Source organism: Halichoeres trimaculatus, unplaced genomic scaffold (assembly GCF_033239565.1).
Source record: "Halichoeres trimaculatus isolate MK-OKI-2021-1 unplaced genomic scaffold, fHalTri1.1 fHalTri1_scaffold_22, whole genome shotgun sequence".
NCBI lineage: Eukaryota > Metazoa > Chordata > Actinopteri > Labriformes > Labridae > Halichoeres > Halichoeres trimaculatus.
In genome coordinates, this window is record NW_027437200.1 from 21,969,542 (window position 1) to 21,993,535 (window position 23,994).

The 23,994-nt window shown below is 41.0% G+C and overlaps 2 protein-coding genes across 2 annotated transcripts in view; both read right to left on the reverse strand.

Annotated features, from left to right (window-relative positions):
- Nucleotides 1-1,659: 1,659 nt before the first annotated feature.
- tmem88b (transmembrane protein 88 b) lies at nucleotides 1,660-4,740 on the reverse strand. The gene is made up of 2 exons (XM_074662157.1): nucleotides 4,358-4,740; nucleotides 1,660-2,390 (listed from the first exon to the last, which is right to left on the reverse strand). The coding sequence occupies exons 1-2, from the start codon at nucleotides 4,733-4,735 to the stop codon at nucleotides 2,106-2,108; spliced, it is 663 nt and encodes a 220-aa protein (XP_074518258.1). The 5' UTR covers nucleotides 4,736-4,740; the 3' UTR covers nucleotides 1,660-2,105.
- Nucleotides 4,741-11,072: 6,332 nt separating this feature from the next.
- The window catches only part of kdm6ba (lysine (K)-specific demethylase 6B, a), a 76,409-nt gene continuing 63,487 nt past the window's right edge, over nucleotides 11,073-23,994 (reverse strand). Inside the window, exons 7-23 of the mRNA XM_074699093.1 lie at nucleotides 23,899-23,967; nucleotides 23,220-23,387; nucleotides 22,938-23,129; nucleotides 22,285-22,842; nucleotides 18,522-22,186; nucleotides 18,258-18,384; nucleotides 17,142-17,247; nucleotides 16,754-16,959; nucleotides 16,531-16,634; nucleotides 16,357-16,425; nucleotides 16,095-16,243; nucleotides 15,867-15,981; nucleotides 15,586-15,773; nucleotides 14,977-15,118; nucleotides 13,830-13,956; nucleotides 12,784-12,954; nucleotides 11,073-12,688 (exon numbers count right to left, since the gene is read on the reverse strand). Of these exons, the coding sequence (XP_074555194.1) occupies nucleotides 12,674-12,688; nucleotides 12,784-12,954; nucleotides 13,830-13,956; nucleotides 14,977-15,118; nucleotides 15,586-15,773; nucleotides 15,867-15,981; nucleotides 16,095-16,243; nucleotides 16,357-16,425; nucleotides 16,531-16,634; nucleotides 16,754-16,959; nucleotides 17,142-17,247; nucleotides 18,258-18,384; nucleotides 18,522-22,186; nucleotides 22,285-22,842; nucleotides 22,938-23,129; nucleotides 23,220-23,387; nucleotides 23,899-23,967 (6,171 nt within the window). The 3' untranslated portion in view covers nucleotides 11,073-12,673. The remainder of the gene's footprint in view (nucleotides 12,689-12,783; nucleotides 12,955-13,829; nucleotides 13,957-14,976; nucleotides 15,119-15,585; nucleotides 15,774-15,866; nucleotides 15,982-16,094; nucleotides 16,244-16,356; nucleotides 16,426-16,530; nucleotides 16,635-16,753; nucleotides 16,960-17,141; nucleotides 17,248-18,257; nucleotides 18,385-18,521; nucleotides 22,187-22,284; nucleotides 22,843-22,937; nucleotides 23,130-23,219; nucleotides 23,388-23,898; nucleotides 23,968-23,994) is intronic.

The window sequence follows — 23,994 nt, forward strand, 5'->3', positions numbered from 1 at the left end:
CATCCATGTCAATAAACAAGAAGAATATAGTTTTAGCAAGATAGATTTGACAGATTTTGAAGCTTTAAGATCTCCTGATTTATGTCCACATAGAAACTACATCAACAAACTGTTTGACTCACCGTCTCATGCCATCCAGAACGCGTCTTCCTCTGGTGGAAACGTGTCTCATTCTCTGTGGCTCAAAGGCTCCCTCCACTCAGCTCGGATAGTTTCAGTTTAATCCTTTAAATCCCTTCTGTCCCCGTCTCTTCCACCTCTCTAAGGTTTCCTCTGCGTACGCACGGTTTCTAACTCTAACTCTGACACAATTACAAAGCATTAAAGTTGTGCTTCTGACAGTTTTGTGTGTTTGTGTATTCCTACATTTATCTCAGAGATGTATCTGTGAAGGCAGTGTGAAGCCGTATGTTTGCCTTACGTCTAATCCCTTCACCATGCTAATCTGATTATCAAAGGGGACAGGCGTAGACCTGGTCTATGGGTGGTTTTATGATTAATTCAAGACTTTGCACTTTTTTAATGTGTACGGCAGGTCCACAGTGTAAGTTTACGGGGTTATATATTTTCAAAACAGCACTAAAGTTGAAGGAAAAGAACAGAATTAAAAAAGATTCAAATGTGAAAGGAGTGGGGATGGACTCCAAATGGTGTGTGGAAATTCTTACCCTAAACTTAACTCCAACCCAAAAGTTTATTGTAAAAAGAAGTTTAAGGAAAAATAATTAAAGGACAAAAAAGGAGTGGGGATGGAGTTTTTTTTGTCCATCAAAAATTGAAGCAGATTGGTAAAAAAAAAATTGATGCCATGCTATGTCAATCTTGTTTCATTTTCTCTTTACTGCAAATTTTGGGAATTAACTAAAAAATGCAACAAACATACGTGTAAGATGTTTTTTTTTTTTTTTTTTTTTGGTGGTTTTGCGGATTGTGGAGCAAAAAACACATCCACATGTGCAAAGACCTTGGGATAAATTTTATGGATTACACTGAAATATTTCTGCTAACTAGAAAGGGTGCTCAACAGTTTCATCAGTCATATATATATATATATATATATATATATATATATATATATATATATATATATATATATATATATAAAAAATAATAACAACAATAATAATAATAATAATAATAATAATAATAATTATTATTATTATTATTATTATTTTTATTATTATTATTATAAAAAATAACAATAAAAATAAATATACACCCAGAAATTTTAAATAAAATAAAATAAAAAATAAAATAAAAAATAAAAAAAATAAATTGTAAGAAAAGTCTGCTTTTGTTTTGATTTGGAACCAGAAAAACTAAAGGAGCTGAATGAATCAATAACTTTGTAAAAACTTCAGTGAAACAAGAACTAACCCAACACGCAGCGTTTCATAGAAACAACATTTGGTGTTGCTGTAAGAACAAATTTCATTCTTTTACTTAACGTAAATGAGCGAAAACCTTTCAGCCAACTTTTTATTTTTAAAATTATTATTTAAAGTGTGAAATAAAAACTCTAACATAACTGACTCTGTCAGTTCCTCCTTATGTTTAAGGATAAGACAGACACAACTCATTCTTTATGAAAAAGTTTATTTATAATAAAAAAAACCCAAAGGAGTGTGAATCCAGAGAGGACATGTTTGTTTCCTGTAATATAATGTGAAAATATAAAAGAATCTTTCAAAGATTTTTTTTCCTCATAAAAAACAATTGGACTTCACTTCTTACTTCATTCACTTTTGTGTCGTGTAGCTCGTTATAACCTCTTCATTTCTTTCAGCGTTGATTGTTTTATTCCTGACTACAAAGTTTGAGTTTCATCACTGGTACCAATAAACCTAAATCAAAAAAGATGAAAATAAAAAAGTAAAAAAGTTTGGTGTCCTCCAGGAGCACAGCAACCTCCCCATACTCTCTGCTCTCCTCTACAGACCAGTTTACGGTTGACACCATCAAAAATATGCCTTTGCATTTTAGCAACAGAAGCAGCGTTTAGCTCCATTCAATCAGACGAGAGAATGTGATTTTTGGTGATTAACACCCTCACCTGCACTTCTGTTGCCAAAATGCACACAGCAAACAGTAAATCTGTCTGCACCTTACACCCACACCTTTCCCTTCCCACCCCCATCAGCTCCATCGTGGCTGCCGCAGCAGCCGGCGCCCAGGCCGCGGTGATGTGTGGCGGGCAGGTTCTTGTACACGGCCCTGCTGTACGGGATGAAGCACAGCCCCACCTGGAGGTAACGCGCGAGACGGCAGTATGCAGCCAGCGCCAGCACAAGGAGGGGGGTCACCAGGAGGAAGCCCACCACCAGCAGGGCCACGCAGCCCCCGTCGGTCAGCAGGTCAGAGCAGTAGTGGATGGTGCCATGAGGGCGGACCTGGGACCGAGGAAAGGTAGAGGAAATCACACGACAGAGAAAACAGATTTCTGTGTAGCTTCACTGAAAAGGTGTTTGTGAGCACTGTTTTTCTCATTCTGTCTTTTCTCTTCACCTTTTTCTCTTTGGATGTTTTCCCAACCCTACAGCCGTGTTAATCCCTCTCTAAGCTGCTGTCACATGAGGTCTGACTGTGAGAGTGCTGAGCAGAGGATCCTGGTCTCTCAGGTCACTGAGGGGGGGTCTGAAGTCTCTGAACACTGATAACCTGGGTGGTCTGCAGTACTGCTCTCCTTATTTTTCTGTTGGTCTTATTATTTCATCATTTTATGGTTTCAAACGTCCTTCTCCCGTTCACATCTTTGGTCACGTATCCTCAGCTCCTGATCTGACGCTGTCCTTATCTTCAGTGCTGATGTCTGATGTCGGCCTGTTGTAAACCCCTCCACCCAAACTACTCCACTTGTCTTCCCACAGAGAGACTCAGAGCTCTGGTTTGATGACCTCAGGTCACTGATGGGGCCGAACCCTTCTTTTCTGAGACCGTCTGATCAGCTTTAATATTAGGTCTTCAAAATGTAGCATAAAAAGAACGAAGAGAGAGAAACATCCAGCTCTGTGCCCCACACATTTTTTTTAAGTTCCTGTGAAGAGTTTCTCAGTGATCTTAAAAAAGTCTCCCTTCTAGATATACCTGATCGTAATCCACACTTTAGAATGAGATTATCAGAAATAACATAGGTAAACAGGGGCTAAATGCTAAAACGTAGGCTAAAGTTAAAGCACAAGCTAAAGGCTAAAAAAACAACAAAAGACTGAAACACAAACTAAAATGCTAAAACATAATGGAAAGGCTAACACACAGGTTAAAGGCCAAAATCCAAGCTAAAGTCTACAACATTAGCTAAAGGCCAAAGCATAAGCTGAAGTGTAAAACTAAAGCTAAAATCCAAACCACTGGCTAAAGACTTAAACATGAGCTAAATTCCAAAACACAGGCTGAACGCTTAAACATAGTCAAAAGGCTAGCACATAGGTTGAAGGCATATAGCCAAGCTAAAGGCTAAAACATAAGCTAAAGGTTCAAATTGAGTTAGAGGCTAACACACAACCCAAGGCTTAATTACAGGTTCAACACTAAAACAATAATAATAATAATTAATATTAGCTAAAGTCTAAAATGGAAGCAAAAATCTACAACATGAGCTAAAGGCTAAAACTCAAGCTAGAGGATAAAACAAAAGTCCAAGGCTTAGACAATGGTTTAACGCTAAAGCAAAGGCTAAAGTCAACAACAAGAGCGTAATGCTTAACCCCAGGCTAACGGCTACAGCATGAGCTAAAACACAAGCTAGAGTCTACAACTCAAGTTAAAGCTTAAATATTAGCTAAAGGTTTAAACACATACTTAAGGCTAAAACACAGATAAGAGGCTAAACACGAGCTAAAGGCAAAAACACAGATAAGAGGCTAAACATAAGCTAAAGGCTAAAACACAAGCTCAAGTCTAAATCATTAGCTAAAGGCCAAACCATTGCCTAAAGGTAGAAAAATAGAACAAAGGCTAAAAAACAGATAAGAGGTTAAAGCATGAGCTAAAGGCTAAAACAGAGGCTAAATTCGAAAACACAGGCTAACAATGAAAGCATTAGCTTAAGGCTAAATCACAGATAAGAGATTTAAACATGAGCTAAAGGCTAAAACACAGGCTAAAATCTAAAACATGAGCTAAAGGTTAAAATACATACTAGCTAAAACACAGATAAGAGATTAAAACATGAGCTAAAGGTTAAAACACATACTAAAGGCTAAAACACAGATAAGAGATTAAAACATGAGCTAAAGGCCAGAACACCAGCTAAAGTCTAAAACAGAAGCCTGAAGATAAAGTGTTTTGAGATGTAAACTCCAGTGCTCAGTCCAGCTGAGTAACAGAAACCGAGCGCTGTGGTAAATCCTTTTCTTACCGTGGAGTGGCAGAGGAAGCCGAACACCACCATGACGATGGCCGGTGTGAGGATGGTCCCGAACACCAGTCCAGCCAGGCAGGCGTTGATGGCAGCAATCACCAAGTTCTGGGCCGTCACCAGCACCGAGCAGGCCCAGCAGTCCAGGGAGCTCCTCAGCTCTGGAGGAGCCTCACTGCCTCCTCCTCCACTCTCTGCGGCAGAATAAGGGGGCGGCACCACCACACCTGAAGGTGTTTCACTACCCACGCCCACAGCCAAGGCCAGAGAGTTGGAGTGATGGAGATGCTGGTGGTGATGGTGGTGATGAGGCAGTTCCTCTGACAGGTCCAAGGCCTGGTGATGGGCCCCCATCTCTAAGGTTCCAGTGTTGCTCATGGTCAACTATGACATAAAAAAGGTGTCAAATGAACAAAAATACAGAAAACTTTTAATTTGCTTTAACATCTGTATTCATGCCTCAGAGACAGGTTAACACCATCAGATCCAGCGTTCACAGACTGAGCAGCTCCGGTTCATGGAGAGGTGAAGAGATTTTATCGGACAGGAAGTCAGTCTTTGATTCTTTCTATCTGTACGGTGATCAGTATCAGAGAGCCAGCTGATCAAAAGGACAGGGGGCCGTGATGGCTATCTCTGGTTTATGTAAACAACATGAAGGCCACTTGTAGCCAAGCCCGTGTTTCCTTTGTTGTTGTGTTGGAATAGTTGGAACAAATCACATGCAGCAGCAGAGGACAGTGGGACCCCTATGTATATATATATATATATATATATATATATATATATATATATATATATATATATATATATATATATAATCATGGTTTCCCACGATGCTTCGCTTTATGACTTGTTGCTGCATGTTTTTGCTAATGCTAATCAGAGGTGCAAAAAAAAAAAAAACATAAAAAAAGGAAAATTAAAAGTAAATTTATTTGGTCATCGTGAGAAAGTATCTAAAAGAAGAAGAAAATTTAAAAAATATATTTTCTGTTTTCCCAAGACATTATTAAAAAAAAAAAAAAACAGGAAAATTAAAAGTAAATATTTTCTGTTATTACTAGATAGTATCTAAAAATCACAGGAAACCAAAAATAAATATTTTCTGTTATTACAAGATCTTATCTAAAAAAAAAAAAAAACAGAAAACAAAAACATAACAAAACGAAACAAAAAAACAGGAAAATTAAAAGTGAATATTTTCAATTATCATGAGATAATATCTAAAATAAAAGGATATAAAAAATAAATATATTCTGTTTTCACAAGACATTATTTAAAAAAACAAAAACAAACAAAAAAAATAAACAGGAAAAATAAAAGTAAATACTTTTTGTTATTACTAGATAGTATCTTAAAAAAAACAGGAAACTAAAACTAAAAAGTCCTTTTTCAGATAGTCGCAAAAACAGGAGGTTTTTTTTTTTTGTTTTTTTTTTCTTTTTTCTTTTTTCCATTTTCAGGTACATGCAATATGCCACCATAAAAAGCTGTGCAGAGTAGCTGAGTAGTTAATTTAGTCTTAAAGGTGAAAGAGTTTGAGGTGTTATTCATGTGGTCGAGAAGAATCTGAGAATATCGTGTGGTATGTTTTTGGCGATATTAATTTTGTTCATTATTCCATTGTCTGAGATAAAGCAGCTTTAATTCAACTTAGCATTTAGCATGAGCACCCTGTATTCCTGGTGTAGCAGCACTTGTACTTACATTTGTAGAGAGACCACAGACCCCTCTTCTTGGTGGATTCTGCTTTCTTCACTTCTTCTTGAGACTCTTTTAGTCCATTTAGATCGTCATTCACACCTCAACAAAGTCTTCAACTCTCTGGAAACAAATGTCCACAGACTTTTCCTTGTGTTAGAAGCTTCTGGTTGGGCTGTGGAGGGTCCCTTAGTTTAGAGGTGTTGGTATGTTGGCTTCCTGTAGCTCTGGTCTCCTGCTGCTTTGCCTCATCACTACCCAGAGTGGTCAGTAAAGCTGATGGTGATCCAGTTTCTGCTGTTGTGATGTACGGCACTTCTCAAACAATCGCTGTGGGCAGAAACTCGTCAAACTCTTGGCTGGGCGCCCTCCTTTCTCCTGCTCCACAGAGCTGTCTCTTGACTTCACCTCCCTCCTTTGCTCTCCTCATCTTTCTCACTCTTTCTCTCCTCCCACCAGGCTTATCAGCCCCCCACCATTCTCCAACGTCTCCACCGAGCACATGCATTCCATCTCTCATATTCAGGACATGGTTAACCCCCCCCTGTCGGCTCTTGTTTGAGTGGGGGTTGGGTGATGCCTGCTGGAGGTTAGAGAGGGGTTACTTGCTTGATAAGTTGAGAAAATCAGAAGGGAGGGCAGCAGCAGTAGACTCGTTTAAGTCTACTGAAGAAAATACCTTCAGTTTCTTGACGTTCAGTCATCGGACAGTCAATCGCGGCTGCTTTCATTTACATCTGATGAGCACTGTAACATAACGATCATGGTAACAGTGTTCCCTTTGACATCTGTCTTCCATTTTTTTTTATCTTATCTCTAAAAGAAGAGTAGGAGACACTCATCTGTTTGACTTAATGGCCCTTAGCTTGGTTATCCAAGATTTACATGTGTTCTTGGTCAAAGCCGTCTAAAACGGACTGAGGCAAAGAGGGAAACTCTTTTGAGGTCACAAAAAGTGAAATCTGAAATTCTTTTTTAAACTAGGACACCGTGTCCTTTGAACTTCTGCTATCCTGCATCTCTGCTGGTATGGGGGTGCATTAGTGCCCAAAGCGTGGGGAACTCAACATCTGGAAAGGCTCCATCAAGGTGTGTACATATTCAGACGACAACGTCCTTCAGGAAAGGTCTGGCACATTTCAGCAAGACTTCTTTAAACTAAATGAATAAATGCCCTGACCTGGTCCAGGGTCACCAGCACCTTACACGGGGTCCCATTGCAAGAATTTTGAGCCTTGTTTCTACCAACAATCCCAGAAGGTGGAGCCACAACACTGCAGATTGTTGATTGGTGGAAAGAATTGTCACTTCCTGTGTGACAGCAGCTGCTGTAATTCTCCTGGTGGCCCACAGTCTACTCTGAAACAAGGCTTGATTGTTTTTTTGTAACAAAGAGCCACATGCCAATCACAAAGAAATCAAATTGCTGGATGTCTTCATCGTTGCTCTTTGTTTACTGTGTTTTTCTTCTTCGTTGGATTTATTAGCGGGGTACACTGTGTCGCGCTGCTATGGCGTCACGCTATTATGCAACTGACGCAGCTATCGGCAGCCGGCTTACACCTCGCTACCACAAGGGGGCATGATTAGCTGTGAAATAAATCTGACATTGACATTGACAAGACAATGCTAAACTGCAAACTGCAGTTTAGCTTTTAGCATCGCTACACCATAACAATAGGATGGCTTCGTGGTAGAAGAGTCCAGGAAACAAAGTGGCCCGCCTGTAGACATGACCTTTCACCAATTGAAAACATTTAGTGAGACAAAGACGACCCAGGACTGTTGAGCTGCTTTCCTTACATCAGACATTTTAAAGTGTGGATTATGATCAGGTGTATATCTAGAAGAGACACTCACAGCCTCTTTAACTGTTCCCGTCTGAAATCTTCTTTTTAGCATTAAAAGTATGTTTACTTTCAGCTCTCTCCTATGTCAAGCACTCAAGTGTTAACTGAATAAGTCTGCGGGGACAATTTAAAATGTGTCTTTAATCAGAAAACACAGTTTCTTTGTCCCCACTGAGTTTGTGTTTTGGTGGCTTTGTTGTGCGACTGGTGTCAAGAGTTCATGAAGGCGTCAGAGGGGCCTTTGGGGCAACGTCGCAGATAAAAAAGCTGCAGCATAATCTTTCCCATCAGGCACTGCATGGACAATGTAAACAAACTCAAAGCTTTTTTTCATCATAATCATCAGGCTGCTCTTGACATTTGTTTTGGCCGTAGGGAAACACGCATCTTGTCATCGTCATGTACAATGCAGTGATTGGATGGATGATCAGCCAAGGAGCGCTTCCTGTGAGGCAGGATTTCCCCCAGTCTGTCCACTCTATGTGGCCTTTACCCCTGAGACTCTGAACACTGAACCTTCTCCTGAGGACACAGTGACCTGCAGGTGCCCCGTGACTGAGTCTCTAACTCTACAACTTTACAGGTTTGCTTCAAATAGTATCAGTAAAGTTAGGAAAACGCAAGCAAGAAGTTATTATGTTCTCTGATTTAGTACTTTCTTTTTCATATATATGAATATATATATATATATATATATATATATATATATATATATATATATATATATATTCATATATATATATATATATATATATATATATATATATATATATATATATATATATATATATATATATATATATGTACAAATATATATATATATATATATATATATATATATATATATATATATATATATATATATATATATATATATATTTATTTATTTATATTTATATTAAATTGTCCAATTTAATGTTTTTTTAAATTAGAAATTTTTTATTTTGTTTATCATGGACTTAATTCTTTTTGCCTTTTTACCAGATTAAAAAAAAACTTGGAAATCTTTTTTTTTTCTGTTTTGCTTTGTATCTGTTTTTACCAAACTGAAAAGTATTTATATATACGTTAAACTTTTTTCCACTCCTTTTTGAAAATGTAAAAGATTGTAAATTAGGATAACAGTAAAATATTACCATTATTATTATTATTATTTTTTAATTTTCTTTTTTTTTCTTCTTTCTTTTGTTGGCTGTGTCTGTAACGTTATTCTTCTTCTACATGTTCAAAATAAACTTTCATTCATTCATTCATTCATTCATATTTTACACTTTAATTATATCCACCGGGTGGCGCTGCTGTACAGGAATATAATTAATTAAATATTAATGTCTGAAAGCTGCTGGAAAAACCTGGGAGTGACACAGAGCGGTGCAGCCTCTCAAACACTGTGTGAACGTGTGAAACATTTAATTTCTACACACACTTGAAATCACAAAACCTTCACAACTTGTTTGGAAATCTTGCACCATGCACTTGAGGCTGGCTGTAGTAATACCAGAAGCCACAAGGCAAAAAATGAATAAATAAAAAAAAAAAAAAAAAAAAAAAAAAAAAAAAACATTTTCAGAGCAGAAATAAACCTAATTTCTCTATCACCACACACTGTAGAGAGTGGCTTCTAAGATTTTAAGATGACAAGTTTACCTAATCATGGGCACAGCTTAGCAGGTTGACAGGCAAGACAGCAAGATTGTTTGAAAGCAATGAAATAATTTCACAGAGAAAAATTATGTTTCATTTGTGCAAACTTAATCATTTTTCAATACTCAATACTTTTAAGCTTTCAAAATGTACTCAAACATGCTCATGGATTAACCTCAGGTGAGACAGAAACGTCTGTAAGGAAACTTTCATCTTTGAGGTGACTTTCTGAGCGTTAGCATGTTTAAAGGTAGAGTCTGAAGTAATATTCGCTGCCTGTTAGCAAACACAACATTCAAACTGGGGTCCTCCCCCTTGGCTCAGTGCCAGCAGCAGCACACACCCACAGCCTCCTACCGTGATAACGTATACACACTCACTAGCCCAGCAACCACCTGTAGCATCGCCTTTAGCGTGTTAGCACAAACTAATCACAGGCATTTGACACATACCTGGTTAGCAGAAAGCTAACTCGCGTCGCTCTTCTTCCTGAGCTGCTCTCCAAGTGTTTGAAAGTCGAGCCAAGCTTCACCCTCATTTAGTAAAAACCTTGTTGTGTTTCTCTTGCTCCATGTTAGGTCCACTATCGTAGCCGCTCAGGTTAGCTTCTTCCACTTGCTATCATCAACACTTGTGCTCTGGGAGCTCTGTGATTGGCTGATGTAACCACGCCTCCTCTCTGCTCAGGGATGTCCCGAAACATAAAAAGCATCAACACCCAGGCAGAGGAGAGGGTTCAAGGCAGACACAGATACTGACAAATGTATAGAGGTCTATAAGAGATGATTGATACAGTCTATTTCTAGGAGAATACTGCAGACTCTACTTTCAATCAAAGTAAACAAACATTTGTGACAGTTAAAAGATGTGTTTCTTGAAAATATTTAAAAATAGAGACTGAAAAAAGATTTATGTGTCAGTACTAAGAGTGAAATGTGTTTTTTTTCTTTCATTTTAGGTACTTTTGAAATTCAGGGCTGACATTAACACCACTTATAGATAAAACCAAAGGTAATCTGGAGTGAATGAGGATGCTGAGACAACCCAAACGACCCCAAACCAACCCGATATCTTAGTTCATGGTCAAATATTGGGAATGAAACACTCTGGAAGATATTGTTTTGTATTTACTTGTTGGCATTGCAGGGATTTATTTTTAAGAATTTTTTAAAATATTTTTTAATTACTATATAATTATAGTTCTATTCCATTTCACTTACACTTTGTTTTTTCCACTTTCCTATATTTGTATACTAATATTTTCTTATATCTTTGATTTTAAAATATCTTATTTGTATATTTTGTAATTTCTTAAATTTTTTTAATTTTTTATTTTGTACTTTTTATTTCAACATTTTGAAGGAGTACCAGTAACAAAAATGCACTTTTCCCTCTGGGATTAATAAAGTATTTCCGATTCTGATTCTGATTCTGAGTAAACCTTGTCCCATTAAAAAAAAAGCAGGTTAATTAAAAACAAACAAACAAAAATAGATAAAGTCTCTTCACTTCTGGATTTATCAAAATGTGTTTATTCAATGGTCATATTAATGTCACACAACTTCACAAGTGTTTAAGACATGTCTGGCTCAGTTTGGTGTGTGTATGCAATTATGTCTGTGTGAATTCTCTAAACAGTGCAGTCATAAATAAATGAACACAAAAGAAGAAGGAAAGGGGTAGGGTAATATTGCAACAGGAAAAATAGAATTCTCATTTTAAGAAGACAAAGAAAGAAAGGTTGTTCGTAGAGAACATTTAGCACCATCTATTTCATTATCATATTCAACAGATAATATCATAAAAATCATTAGAATCTTATCTAAAAGCCACCTACATAATAAAAAAATTATCATTTCTCAAAACACTTTGGAAAAAGTTACTTTCGTGTTTTTTTTTCCATGATGAGCACACAAACAACACTCCATATGTCATCTTCTCTATGTGAGCATTGTGCCTATTTTCTACAGTAAAGGTGACATTATATTCAAGATAAAGATATCATTGATATTGATAGGGAGAAAAGGCAGGAGGAAGAAGAGGCTAGCACCAATGTAAAAGGAGCCTCTTCCACACATAGCCCCCACAATTCAGATCTAACAGAGCAATTGGTCACTCAAACAAAAACTTGTACACCCCGGTTAAAAACGAGGAGGGGGACATGGCATCAAATAAATACAGAAACCTTTTAAAATTAAATGTACAATGCAAAAAAAGGGGGGAAATTGAAATACCAAGTATCCCTGTCAAAAAAACACAACCAGAGGTACAACATAGATGTGAAAAAACAGTATTTTTTCCTGTCTTTTCTAAAAACAGCTCATGAAGTGAAGGGAAAATCACAGAAAACGACTGGATGATGAGTGTTAGCTGAAGAATAATCTCAAGAAGAAAAAGCATAATTAAAAGAAACACATTTACAACAAATACAAGGATCTGAAGGACCAATTGACTCCCACCCCCCACCCCCAGCGAAAAACAAAAACAATACAAAACAAACAAACGAAAAAAGTCATTAGAACCCGTATGTTTCGAAGCATTCCCGACATTTGTATGGTTAAATTCTTAATGCTTTAGAAAAAAGTTCATATCTCTATCATTAGTATTTTTCATTTTCTGTTTTCTAAATACAAGGCCAATGTGGTATAAATCTAGGCTGATCTAGTTAAAAATCAAAAACAATAAATAAATCATTGTTAACAGACACCACCCCACAAAAAAATGCAAACAGCATGTACAAATTTCAGTATTCAAGACAAAAACAACAGAAAAAAAGTCTCTCTAGTACTTACAAAATAAGCCATGAAACTCCCAACCACCGTCAAAAGTTTGTTCAATGGCAGCACCAACTTTTCCCCTGGTTTTCAACTTCAGTGTTGCCAAAGGTTACTGGTCAAAAGCACCATCTGAGAGTAAACTGGTTTGCAATTGGCTGCTGAGCATGTCTTTTTGTAAACAGGTCTGATGAGTAAACATATTCAACTGTTCGGCAACTATTATTCAAAAACTGTGTTAAATTATGAAAGGGTTAGTTGACGACCAAAGTGAAACTGTGTCTTTTTTTCCTGGCTTGCAGGAGTTTTGGTTATGGCTAAGAAGATGCATTCGGAGAGTTCTGTCACCGGGTGGAGGCCTGGCAAGAAAAGACAAACAATTTAAGATCATTAATCGAAAACTTTTGAACAGTAAGACTACAGAAGGATTAGCATCACAGTGATGTTAGCTTACCACACTGAAGGAGTCGTACAAGTTCATCAACTCCTCCATGCGATACTGCTCCAGAACCACAACATTGGTCAGATTAGGGCTCCGCTGACGTGCGCAGTCCTCACAGTGAACCACATACGTCTTCCTGCTGTTGTTCTCACTTGTCACAAACAACAAATTGAACACCTCCACCTGTGAAAGGAAAGATAACACAAGAAAACCAGTGAGTCTACAACGAATAGAGAAATAATATAATCAATCATGCTGCTTGGCGCCACTCCTTGTTTTCTTTCCTTTTGAGTTCTCTTTCTATTTGGAGCTTGTCATTACTTTTTTAAGTCTCTACTACTTTTTTTTCTTGTGAAATCAGCTGTTAGCAGCTCTCAAAATGTGGATGCTAACCAGTGCTAGGCCAGATTTCTCCCATGAGTTAAAGAGAAGAGGAAAGGCAAGCCAAGAAGACACGGCCTGCCCCTCCAGCCATCGTTATGGGTATTTTAAGATCTCCAATAAGGTGGACAAGCTAGCTGCGCTAACCAAGCACCAGAGGGGATACTGGTGGCGTAGCATCATGCTATTCACAGACATGGCTAATAGAGCTAACACAAACAGCTGTGAGCGGACAAGATACACCAGAGCAAGCTTAAACAAACTGTTGAAGCTCGTCCCACCCCTTTAAGAAGTATTTTTTACATTTATTTCATGCTTAACGTAATCATATGTTCTTTCTTAGTTTCTCTTACTTCATCATTCAACTTGGTATATTCTTGTTGTGAAGTTCTTCACACTTTTGTTTTTGCTACTGTTACTCCGTAAATTTCCCTGGTTTTGGACTAATAAAGGTGTAACTTATCTTATCTTTTAGTATCTTACGAAAAACTGCTAATTGCTTGTTGGTAAAAATGCAGTGACAATACAAGTGGTCTATTCTGTTGTAAAAATGCATTGATTCATGATGCTCTGAGGTTTTTCACCTTGTAATGTCAAATTTAAGACACGGGTTTAAAATGTCTACCGGATGTATTTCTTGGATAGAACTGAAGGTTAGCGTGACTGTAGCTACTCACGTCACACTCATTGCAGTAGTAGGCAGGCTCGTCCTTGACCCGGCTTTGGTAGGAAATTTTCTTGCCATCGGCCACCAGTTGGTCTCGCAGGATCTGAATGTGCTTCATGGACTGCAGCAGGCAGTGCCTGGTAGAACATAAAAAGATTAACACAAATAGAAAAAGCTTGGGCTTAGTATTCTGTGCACATGTGTGATTAGTTAAATGAATGTAGCTTTACAAATGCTATTATTCTGAACAGCCTTGCACTAATTCATACGTTACCGTCCTTCATTAAGGTTATTCACAAGGATTAAGACAAGGGTCTGCAGGCTGCGAATCTGGAGCCTCATGCGGCTCTTTGGCTCCTTTGCAGTGGCTGCTTGTAGCTTTAATTTTCTTTTTTTTATCGAATTAAAAATGATTGTTTTTCTTACAGAGGGTATTAAAGATTGAAGACAATGACACTAAATAAATCAATGCAGAAACATTTTTGTATAACTAAATATGCATTACCTCTAGCAATAATACTTCCATTTTTTTTACAATTTTTGCATTTTTTTTTAATTTTGCATTTTTTTTTTAAGATTCTGCATATAAAAGCAAATTCTGTCCAATTATTTGATTTTTTTTTGATAATTTTGCACATTTTGAAATAACATTTTTTTTTTAATTTTTTTTTTTTTTTAATTTGAAACTGCAAATTTTTTAAGTTTATTTTTTGGGGAAAATTTTTCTAAGTAAATACCTTTGAATATGTTTGATACACTTTGCAACTCATTGAAATTTCATAAGTTTATGAAATAACATATTTTCAATTTTTAACAAATATCTGCAAATTTATTGAAAATAAAAAAACTCAGTCATCACATGTACATTTTTTTAAACACAAAAGCTTTTTGTTTAGAGAATTATTCACTAGATTTTTTACTTTTGTTTAGAATTTTATACACTTTTATCGTCTTTATTGTGACGATAAAGTAGATTTTGTGGCTCCAAAATGGCTTTAATTCAGGTGAGCTGAAGCAAAAAGGTTCTGATAAAAGTAAAGGTTGCTGACCCCTGGATTAAGACATTCAACCACCAAAGAGATTTCTTTCAACCTCACATTTAACTTTTAGTAATAACAGTTAAAAGTGGTAGTTGACAGAAAAGTGTCTGTACTCACTTAATCATCTTGTAGGTGTCTGGGTCTGTGACCTTGACAGTGCGAGCAACGTTCCAGGACACATGAATCATGGGCACGATGGATTTGACTTTCTTTACTTCGTTCCACTCAAACCTTTCCAGTGCCAGCTGGTATTGGTAAGCTATAGGTACACACACAAAAAGAAAGAAAACAAAATGTTGTTATTACTGTTGTAGGAAGTCGAATGCAATCACAAAAGACGTTTCCACCATGTGGTTCAGTTTGGTTCATCTCGGTACAGCACGCATTTTGTGACGTTTCCACTTGGGGACAGATCCCCAAATAACAGAGACGAACTGTCCCACTTTTTGGGACCCTTGGACCCCAATCTCAAAGAAGACGAACTGCTGGATGTCTTCCAATCATTGCCCTTTGTTTCCTGTGTCACATTTCTTCTTTATTGGATTTTTTAGCCAGGTACACTGTGTCTTGCTGATACGGCCTAGGATAGCCAAAGGCATCCGGCTTACATACAATCTACCACTAGGGGGGGCACGATTGGCTGTGAATATGCAAACAGGACCAGGCTTGACTGATCCAACCCATACCAAACCGTACTGAATGGGGCTTGTGTGGTGCGATCCTCACCATTGAGAGGTCCGACATTCCAGGCTATGTTGTTGCACCAGCCAACGGCCTGAACCCAGTGAACTGTCCCAGCGTTGATCCACACTAAATCCCCGGGCCGCTGGATGAAGCGATACACAGGGATATTGGCCTTGTAGAGGTCCTCCAACACTGGCCACCAGGACCCTGTTAGGTAATCCACTCCATGCCTGACAAGAGGAAAATGTTGTTTCAAAATTAAAGGTACAGGCAATCATCCTTTGCACTCCTGCTGATTCTTCCATGTATTTCTGCCCACTTACTTTTCACAGAAGTCGTTGATGGCTTGCCAGTAGTTCTCATGTACGGAGAACCACTCGCAGTCTCCAGGGCCGATGTTGATGTTGACAGAGCAGAAGTTGTTATTCTCTTGGTGACCTGTTAAACGAAGAGGGATCATACAATGTTAGAAACATCCTGGTCCAGGTGGTATCTTGTTGTGTGTTGACATGTTTATTGCAACCCCTTTTCTGTAGAGTTCAACTATCTACCTGGTGTCCGGCTCCCAGGAACTTTCATGTAAAGCTGAACGGTGTTCATGCCTAGAATGGTGTGTCCCACATGGCTCAGCATGTTCCCACTTGATGCTACACGCATAAAGGCCGGCAGCTTCTGCAACTCTTGAAGTTGTGGCTTCCACCTGGGAAGAGACAACAGGTGGGCAACTTTAAACAAAAGCACATCCAGAGATTGTGGTTCGAATGCTCGATTCTGAAACGTAGCCACCACTGTCTGCTGCTGAGGGGTACCTACCTCTTTGGATCTGAGAGGTCAATGTTGGTGCCGAATTTGATGATTTTTCCAACTGGTTTCTGCTCCGTGCTGAGAGAAAGATGGAGGATGATTGGTTCAAAGCAAGACCATAAATAAATTCAAAAACACTTTATTTATGTGGTTATCTTTGCACTATCGTTCTAAGTTTCTTACCTGCTACTTTCTTTAGAGCTGTCCTTGATGAAATTATCACTAGTATTGGATGGCTTCTTCTTCTCATCATCATCATCCTCCTCATCATCAGTTCCCTTTTCCTCCTGAAATAGAAACAGCTGAATAAATGCCCAGAATACAGAAATGCACATTGCCTATGCTCCAAAATAAAAAGCCTGACAATATTGTGGTGGCCACAGCAGAAAAAAAGTATTTTTTTTACCTGCAGACTCTCTTGAAAGCTGGAGGCCTGGTACTGGGCGTACTTGGCAATTGTAGTGTGGGAGCGGCTACTCTCACAAGGCCATGTTTGGCCTGTCCCACTTGGATCCCAGTTTTCATCAGCAGGCTGCTGAACCTGAGTCCTGACCTCCACTGCCTGCTCCGCGTTAGCTTCTACCAGTGACTTTGTAGAAAACAGCCCCAGGTCTGAGATAGATAAGAAAGAATAGTCAAATATGTGTAATTCAAAGAACAGAAGAGTCAAGAGACGCCATGACTTGCACAAAGGTAAAACATGCTAATTTCCAAATTCCCAAGAAACCTTTTCAAGAGTTTCAAATGTAGCTCCTCTGTGTATCTTTGAAAAGTCACTGTGAGCAGGAACTTACTGAGTCGTAGAGATCCAGCCAGGCCCCTGATGACAGTAACAGGATTCTTGGGATCTGTACAGAACTGCAGCAGCACTGGGGAGAAGGCATCCCGCTTACTCTCCAACTAGAGAATAAAAGGCATGAACACCAACAGTGAGACTCCAAGCTGGCTCAGAGCATGATGAAGCAGCTCAAGGAGGCAGATGATTAGGCAATGACGATGATTGTAAAAGTGATTTAACTGCAATTTACAAGTGAGGACAATGCCTGATGAAACTTTAGCCCCATTTCCACCAAGTGGACTGGTACATCCCGGTACGGTACGTATTTTTTGGCGATCCCTGAATAACTGAGATGAACCGTCCCACTTTTTGGGACCCTTTCATTGGGGTTCCAGACATACTGATCCGACCCCAGAAGCTGGAGCTACAACACTGCAGTCACAACCCAGTCCACATGCCGATCACAAAGACGACCAATTGCTGGAGGTCTTCCATTGTTTCTCTTTTTTTTGCTGTGTTGCATTTCCTGTCTTTGTTGGATTTATGGAGTTGGGATTTATGAGTTCTGATGTGGAAATTTAATCTGGGAATTTTTGGGGAGTCGGTGAGTCCACAGCACCCTTGAGTTGACAATCAAAGATGGCTGCCCCGGGTGTAAACAGTGACTAATCTCTTGTAAAATTCAATTTATTTTAGCTTTTCTGATCAGTGTTTGTTGCAATAAATTAGCCGTACACAGCAATATTCAATGTTTGTAGATAGAAGTATTGCTGTTATGGCAAGTTCCCCACTCCCAACTCCCCAGTTCCGATGTAGACTAAACGCACCATTATTAGCGGGGTACACTGTGTCGCATTGCTATAGTGCCACGCTATCACATAGCTGACACAGCTATTGGCTTACAGCATGCACGCCCCCTACCAAGAAGGGGCACGGTTGGCTGTGGAAACGCAAACAGGACCGGGCATAACCGGTGGAAACGAGGCTTTAGACCCATTGCCATTGCCTAACCTCTTTTCCAAATAGGAATTTGTAAGGTTTGCTTGATCAAGCACAGTTGGCAGATTTAAAAATCTTTATCTACTATACATATACTACTATATACTGTTTTTAACAAAATGAGTGGACGTACATAGATGCTGGGTGTGGGTGGATTTAGCTTCTCTCTGAGAATTGGTTCCTCTGTGGTCATGATGGGCTTTACAGAGAAGGCTGGAAGCAAGTACGACTCCCTGAACTTCCCTTTCACTCTGGCCCCCCTGAAACAAAACAAACGAGAAATAATAACACATTAAAGCAGAAATGTGACAAATCTGCTATGTATATCTTCCTTTGTTTCTTGCAAAATAAGGCTGTGTGTGAAATGTGACAAACTTCAAAGTCACAGAGAACTTACTTGCAGGATCTAATAATTTCAATTGCAGAGTTCTTGATGCTGATTTCTTCCAACGGTATCCTTTTCTCATCCACTTCAGAGGCAATGAATGTCTCCCTGTCCCCACTCTCTACCTTGATCAGGCGGATCTTCAGTTCCTTGGGTGGCCCATCCGATAGAGCCCTCAGTTTCAGAAAGTCTGTCGTGCCTAATGAAGAACCAGATTCTGTGACTTTTTTGTGTTCCAACGATCTATCTCCAGAACTTCTTGACATCCACTCTTCCTGCTCTCCATCAGGGGTAGAGCTTGAACTAGAAACTTCTTTGCGCTTCTTCTTGTCTGAGTAATGACTGCTCCAGTTCTTCTCGTGATCTTCCTTGCTTTGGAGGTTAAGGTCACCAAGAATTCTGCGATCCTTCTTCTCCTTGTGGCTCTTGCCGTCTTTATGCCGCCTGTGGCTGGAATGAGAAAGACCCGAAGACGATGATGAGGACAAAGAAGCCTTCTCATCCATCTTTTCTCTGTGCTTCTTCCTTTCTTTCCTCTCTTCATGCTTCCTGCTGCTGCTGTGACCGTAATGCTTCCTCTTTCTGTCTTTTTCTCTTTCCCTATCCCTGTTCCTGTCTTTCTCTCTGTGCTCCTTGACTTTCACTGGTTTGTTTCCATCGTCTGCTTTGCTTTGGCCGTCAGATTTGTCGTAGTTCTTTTTAGTGGGTGACTGTCGACTGAGTATGACTTCGCAACTCTTTCCCAACTCTGCAAGGGAAGACTCTGAAGTGGTCGTCGAGAGTTGTTCCACCTTGATCCCGTTGAAAGGTAAGATGGTACCAGCACTCGTCTCTTCCCTGGAGCTCATCCTTTTCTTTGTGATCTCTTCGTCATCTCTCCAGACATCAGCATCCTCTATTTTCAGTTTCTTGTCGTATAGGTGAGTATGAGGGGAGGACTTTAAAGAGGGGACATTAGGACTAAACGGTGGATTGCTCTGCTCTGACGTTGGAGAACTGCCTTGCTGCTGGCAGCAGATATCGGGGCCCAGCGACAGTGAAGAGGAATATTTGACCCCAACCAACGCTGATGGAGGGGGTCTCCCAAAGGGCCCACCACGGTAGGCGTACTTCTGGCTCTCCAAGACCGTAGCTAGAGATTTGAACATGCTGTTCACACCTGTCTGATGAAGATGGGGCCTTTGGGGTGGTGGGGAACAAGATGGGATTTCAGAATCCTCTTCCTCCTCCTCTTCGTCAGCCTCACTTTTAGTCTGCTCTGGGAGACCATAAAGTTTAGCCAGGTCACTGTGGCGATAATTGGTGTTCCCTACTCTCATTTCCATTTCCATTGGCTGTTTGGGTGTAGGGACACCAGGGGACGGTTTCAGGTAGTCCTCATCTTCCTCATTAAGAGAGGATGTCCGACTACAAGGGGATGCCAGTGAACCTTGGCGGCTAAGCACAGGAGGGCTAGCATGTGACCCAAAGTCTTCATGGTTCGGCTGGTGCTTTGTTGCTGGGATAAGGTCTGGGGCACACAAGTAGCTTTTTATTGGGGAGGTACTAGAGGGAAACCTTTCAAGAAGACCTGCTGACCCAGTCTTTTGACTGTTGTACAACTCCTCCTCCTTTTTGATGGATTCATCCAGCATGGCCATTATGTTAGCCAGACCATCGGGGAGCAGGGTGGACAACTCTGAGGGCTCTTCCTCGAACTGAGCACTGTCAGAGTCAGTGCCAAAGCTGCCATCGTTTCCACGTCCTTCATCCTGATTGTTTAGGACTCCTCTTGTAGCGCTGGGGGCGGAGGGTAGAGGTGGTTGAGGGAGTTTTTCCCTGGGAAAAGCCTGATACAGCTTGGGGGGCTCTCTGAGTGTCAGGTTAGGCAATGCTTGCTGGCAGCTGTCTTTCTCCCTGGGTATTTCTTTGGATTGGTTGGGTGCGGCTTTCATGGCAGGAGGCTTGTTGGGGTGTGGAGACTGGTTCATCCCTGAGGTATTATGAGTTGATGATGGGCAGAAGTTTGTCCCGCCATTGTTGCTCCACATCTCTCTCTGCCTTTGTTTTTCTCTGGCATACTCCGTCTGAGGTGTAAGAGGGGGTGGTCGCAACCTTTCTACGGGAGTAGTAGAGGCGAGTGCCTGACCCGATGGGCAAGGGGGTATCCCTCCACGACTCAGCCAGGGGTACGGGGGTGAAGCCTGGGAGTTGGGGGGTGATGGACCTGAGGAGGGTGCAGGAGCTGACAAGCGAGGAGGTGGAGGCGCAGATGGAGTGCTGCCTGAAAGCAGCCTCTCCAGATTTTCAAAAGCAGTTTGCTCTTTGCCTTTCGCGCTGGACATTGCTGACTCCCGTTCACGTTGCATCCTTTTGACCTCCTCCTCTTTCCTTTCCATCTCTCTTTGCTTCCTCCTCTCCTCCTCCTGCCTTTCCAGCTCCCTCTGTTTCCTCTCACGCTCCTGCCTCTCGGCATCCGCCCTCCTTTTCTGCTCCTGCTCCTCCCATTCTCTCTTCTTCCGCTCCTGTTCTCTTTCCCAGTTGCTCCTTTTTCTTTCCTTTTCCTGTTCTTCTCTCCTCTTCCTCTCCTCCTCCAGCCTATCCTCTTCTTTTCTCCTCCTCTCTTTTTCTTGCCTCCCCTTTCTGTCCTGCTCCTGCCTCCTTTCTAGCTCTCTGTTTCTGATCTCCTCTGCCTTCTTCTGCTCCTTTCTCTTCTTTTCCAGATCCCACTGTTGCATAATTTCCCACTCTGCTTTCCGCCCTTCCTCTTCTCTCATCCTCTCATTTTTTTCACAGCCCTCGCGTTCTCTCTTCCCCCTTTCTACTGCTTGCATATGACCTTCAAGCTCTGCATCGAGCTTGTCTAAGGCCTCTTCAATTGACTGGGGGACTAAAGTGGGAGCTGGGGGACTAATTTGGGGCTTAGTGTACACCTGTGTTGTGGCAGAGTCTTGACGATGAACCAATCCAGGAAAAGAGGCTGGCTTGGATGGAAGAGGGGTAGCGTTGGCAGTCAAAGGGGATTTTTGCCTAGAGGGTGAACCTGGGCGGTAGGTGATGGCGGACTTGGAAAGAGGTTTTGAAAGTCTACTTGTAATCACGCTGTCTCCTGCTCTCTGCTGCCCTGAGGAGAACAGAGGAGGTGATGAGAAAGCAGGGGATTTCTCCTCCTCAGCCCGAGCGTAGAATGAGGTACCGCCACTCACAGGTTGGGGTTTGGTGGTTTGTTGTTTCGGTCTAGGCAGACCCTGTTGGTGAGGCTGGTTGGCACTGATCACTTGGCCTCTTTGACATCCGGGCTGCAGGAATGGATCCAGCTGAGGGATACGGTTAGTGAAGCTGCTGGTGGAGGTTTGTGGGATTGGCTCTTTTCCTCTCTGCCAAGAGTTACTACTACTGTTGTTCACAGGGCTACCAGCAGGGGGAGCTGTGTTCAGTTCAGTTGGGGAACAACTTTTAGTTACACCACTTGAGTTGCCAAAGCCATTGCTGGAAGAAGAGGAGGAAGAGGAGGAGGAGGGTTGGGGTATGGGAAGATTGGCTGTGATAACAGGCGTACGCGTGGAGTTGGTTTGGGGCGGGGGAGGTCTTGCGTGACGTAGATGCTGGGGGGGCTTAAGAACCTGACTAGTTACGACCTGATTGTGGCTGTGCTGGTGCTGAGGTAGCAGTCCTGGACCACTGTAGATTCCAGAGTCCTTAAGAGATGCAAACAGAAAAAAATCATGAATTTGAAATTAAATCATGAATCATGAAAACAACAGGCGAACTGGACTGGATGATGACTAATACTCACTAGGGGTTGACTGCCGGGTCTGGTCCGGTATCTCCAGGCCTCATGTGGCCCACTGTGCTGTTGCTGAGGTACTGAGGTACTGCTGGCAGAAGAAGGTGGATGAGGAGGAGGCGGAGGACCCAGGTGCTCCAGCCCTGGATGAGGCTGGAAGTGGCTGTAAGGCACACTGCTGCTGTTGTTACTGGTTGCCAAAGGGTTCGCTGGTGGTACGTGGGCATTAAGGTACTGATCTCTGTCTCCCCTCTTCAGGGCAGAGGACTTTTGAAAGGTAGCTTGGCTGCCCCCTTGGCTCCTGATGAGGGGGCCTCTCTGGTCGTGATGAGCGAGAGACTCCATTGCCTGACAGGTTGGAAGTGGCCCCAGCTTGGAGCTGGGACTTGGGTTTGAAGAAGAATGAGAGGGCTGCTGGTTTCGGAATGGGTCTTTCTGGAGCTGAGGGGCACATCCCTGGTTGTAGCTTCTGGAGGATGAATGTGACGGTGGGGAGAAGTTTGAAGTGGTGGGGGAGAAGGTGGAGGACTTTTGGGTGTAGTTGCTGACACCATGTTTGTTGGTTTCCTTTAACAAAGAAAACAAAAACAGAGAGTGATGAGAAGCACATCATGGTCGTCAGTGTTCTTGGTGTATCTATGAAACCTGAAATGTTTTCTCACAGTTTGGACCTGGAACTCCTGTGATGCTTGGTTCTTGCGTTCAGAGTTCTGGTGCTGCCAGGGAATGTTGCTGTTTTTATGGAGAGGGTTCCAGAGGGCCGGTTTTGGGGAGTAGTGATGGACTGATGGCTCTTGCCGAGATAACGCCGGCTGGGCAGGGCCAGGAAAACACTGCAGTCCAGGATGAGATCCCTGCACAAAGAGTGGACGTTACAACATTTATCAAAGAAAATTTTGACCTACGAGAACTGGATTCACGAAAGAAGTTTTTGTTTGTTTTACTTGATCTGGGCTCTTTTTCCTCTTGCTGGGACTGGGACCGTCCTCTATTGCTTGGTGGAAGGGAGGGTGTAACAGTGGAGACGTGTGTTGGATCACAGAGTTTTCTCCTAGTGGAGGGCCTGGTCTCTTCAGCTGACCCCCCAGAATTTTTTCCGAGTAGCCCCTCTCCTGTAAACAGATCAGTAACGAGTATTAAAGATTTACCATTTCATAAAATATTGTCGGATCAAAAGCTTTCTTTCTCTAAAAAATCAGCAATGGGTCAGTGATTGTGCATTGATTAGGGAACATCTTTTACCAGTCCCTCAAGGAAGTTGTGATGTCGCAATCCCAACAATTAACGCAAATTCAACCAATCCCAGCAAATTCAGGGCGACCTTGCAATTTTATCCAATCACCGCAACATATTCACAAATTTGACCAATCATAACATTTTATACTCAAGGGTTCATGTTGCTTTTTTTTCGAATGAACTGTACATTTATAAAATTGTAACATGCATTGCAATTTTTTAAAAAGCTGCTGTAAAATCAGCCATTTCAGCTGCAACAATCACAAAGAAAAGTCTGCAACATCCTGGAGGGTTTTGTTATTATCTGTAAGAACAAACAACCTAATGTGTATAATAATGATGACACATGATCATAGCCAATTAAAAAAAGCTCCCCGTTAGGCGCACCTGAGCCCACATCTCGTCTCCCTGCAATGGTGGACCCCTGGGAATGTGCTGCTCCTGAGGACCTCCAAACTGAAGAGACAGTAAACACACCAAACC